Raw genomic sequence first — 1,482 nt, forward strand, 5'->3', positions numbered from 1 at the left:
AATCAATTAACAAACGGAGACGTAACAGTATTATATAGGTACATCCTATAATAAATAAGATTTAAGTTTTACATAACACGGTAAATTTTTTAAATGTTTAATTTTGAATATGCGTCAGTTCCTAGGTTTTTTACTCTGTACACAACCGTAGTGTAAAAGAGAGTAACCACTTATTTCACAAAGATTACTCATAAAAAATTAAAACATTCCATAATTTACCAACAGCTGGCATGGTCAAGGAAGGTTTGATTGGTGCAAAATGAATACAGAAATAAAACAAATGAAAATCATAAAAATATAAAAGGAAATTGTAATTTAATCTTATATATATATATATATATATATATATATTAGTAAAGGATCGAAATTAAATAAAGAATGAAACGATACCTAAAAATCACTTAGTTCATCTCATCTAGTTACAGCACATGGTTTTATTGCATAAGTTTTTTTGTGGAGTTGTACGAAGTTCGTGAAACGAAACATCGTATTTAATATTAACTTAAGTTTAACTTTACGAACAATGTCTACATCTGTTAACAATCAAAATGAGTAATGTTTAAATACTTCGTATCTTAGTATATGATCTAAAGCATTAGACAATAGTGGTTTTTATATATGGGTGTATTATTACTATTATGTTTAAATTTAAAACTAGAAGTGAAAGTAGCAGTAACGATAGTGATATTACTATAGTATTAAGTATTACTATTAGTAGGCTTAACTTAAGCCGTAAAAGTTACGGCCGTCTTACTCGTTATATTTACAGTGTACAGTGCTACATTCCTTTTGTAACTTTGCATTAATGTGGTAAAATTACCTAAATTTGGGTTTTCGACCGATCAGAAACTAAAATAAATAAATTTCCTGGTTAAAAGTTGACAAATATCAAATTACTTATTTTCTGTGGTCAAAGAAATATCAATAACTATAAGCAATTTTAAAAACATTGCATTTTATTTTTATGTTTAGCTTACGTAACGTTAAAATTATAAATTCAGTTCAATAGAATCGAATAATATACATACTTAATGTAGCTTACAAGTTAATTTTTTTTTTTACTTGCCTAACAAGTTAAATAACAAAATTAAAGGCAATACCATTTTGTGACTGTTTTTTTCCCCCTGGATGTTCTAATTGTGTATTGTGACTTGTTTTTTTTTCATGAAACAGTGAAAGTGAAACCAGAACTTCAAAGTTCAACACAGTATTGTAAGCCACTCATGTTAAATACTCAAACTCAAAGCTTTGACCCTTGTTTACAAGTTTCATCTCTCGTTGATATTTCATAATCTTGTCCCGTACTTTGCTATTCTGTGTCTTGTATATTTCTTTCCCCCTTTCAACTGATACCACTGTTAGATGAATACTGACCAGGGCTTCATTTATATCAGTTAGCAGTAGTGATAAATGGTGGCAGGCCTCCCAGTGAACTTGATAAAAACCTATTGGTTACATATATATATATATATATATATATAT

General features: G+C 28.1%; 1 protein-coding gene across 1 annotated transcript in view; it reads left to right on the forward strand.

Annotated features, from left to right (window-relative positions):
- Positions 1 to 421: 421 nt before the first annotated feature.
- LOC106477186 (uncharacterized protein CG16817-like) overlaps positions 422 to 1,482 on the forward strand; it is a gene marked incomplete at its 3' end in the record, with an annotated part of 6,107 nt that continues 5,046 nt past the window's right edge. The window contains exon 1 of the mRNA XM_013937776.2: positions 422 to 552. Coding sequence (XP_013793230.2) covers positions 524 to 552 — 29 coding nt within the window. The remainder of the gene's footprint in view (positions 553 to 1,482) is intronic.

The sequence above is a fragment of the Limulus polyphemus genome, unplaced genomic scaffold (assembly GCF_000517525.1).
Source record: "Limulus polyphemus unplaced genomic scaffold, Limulus_polyphemus-2.1.2 Scaffold13251, whole genome shotgun sequence".
Classification (NCBI taxonomy): Eukaryota; Metazoa; Arthropoda; class Merostomata; order Xiphosura; family Limulidae; genus Limulus; species Limulus polyphemus.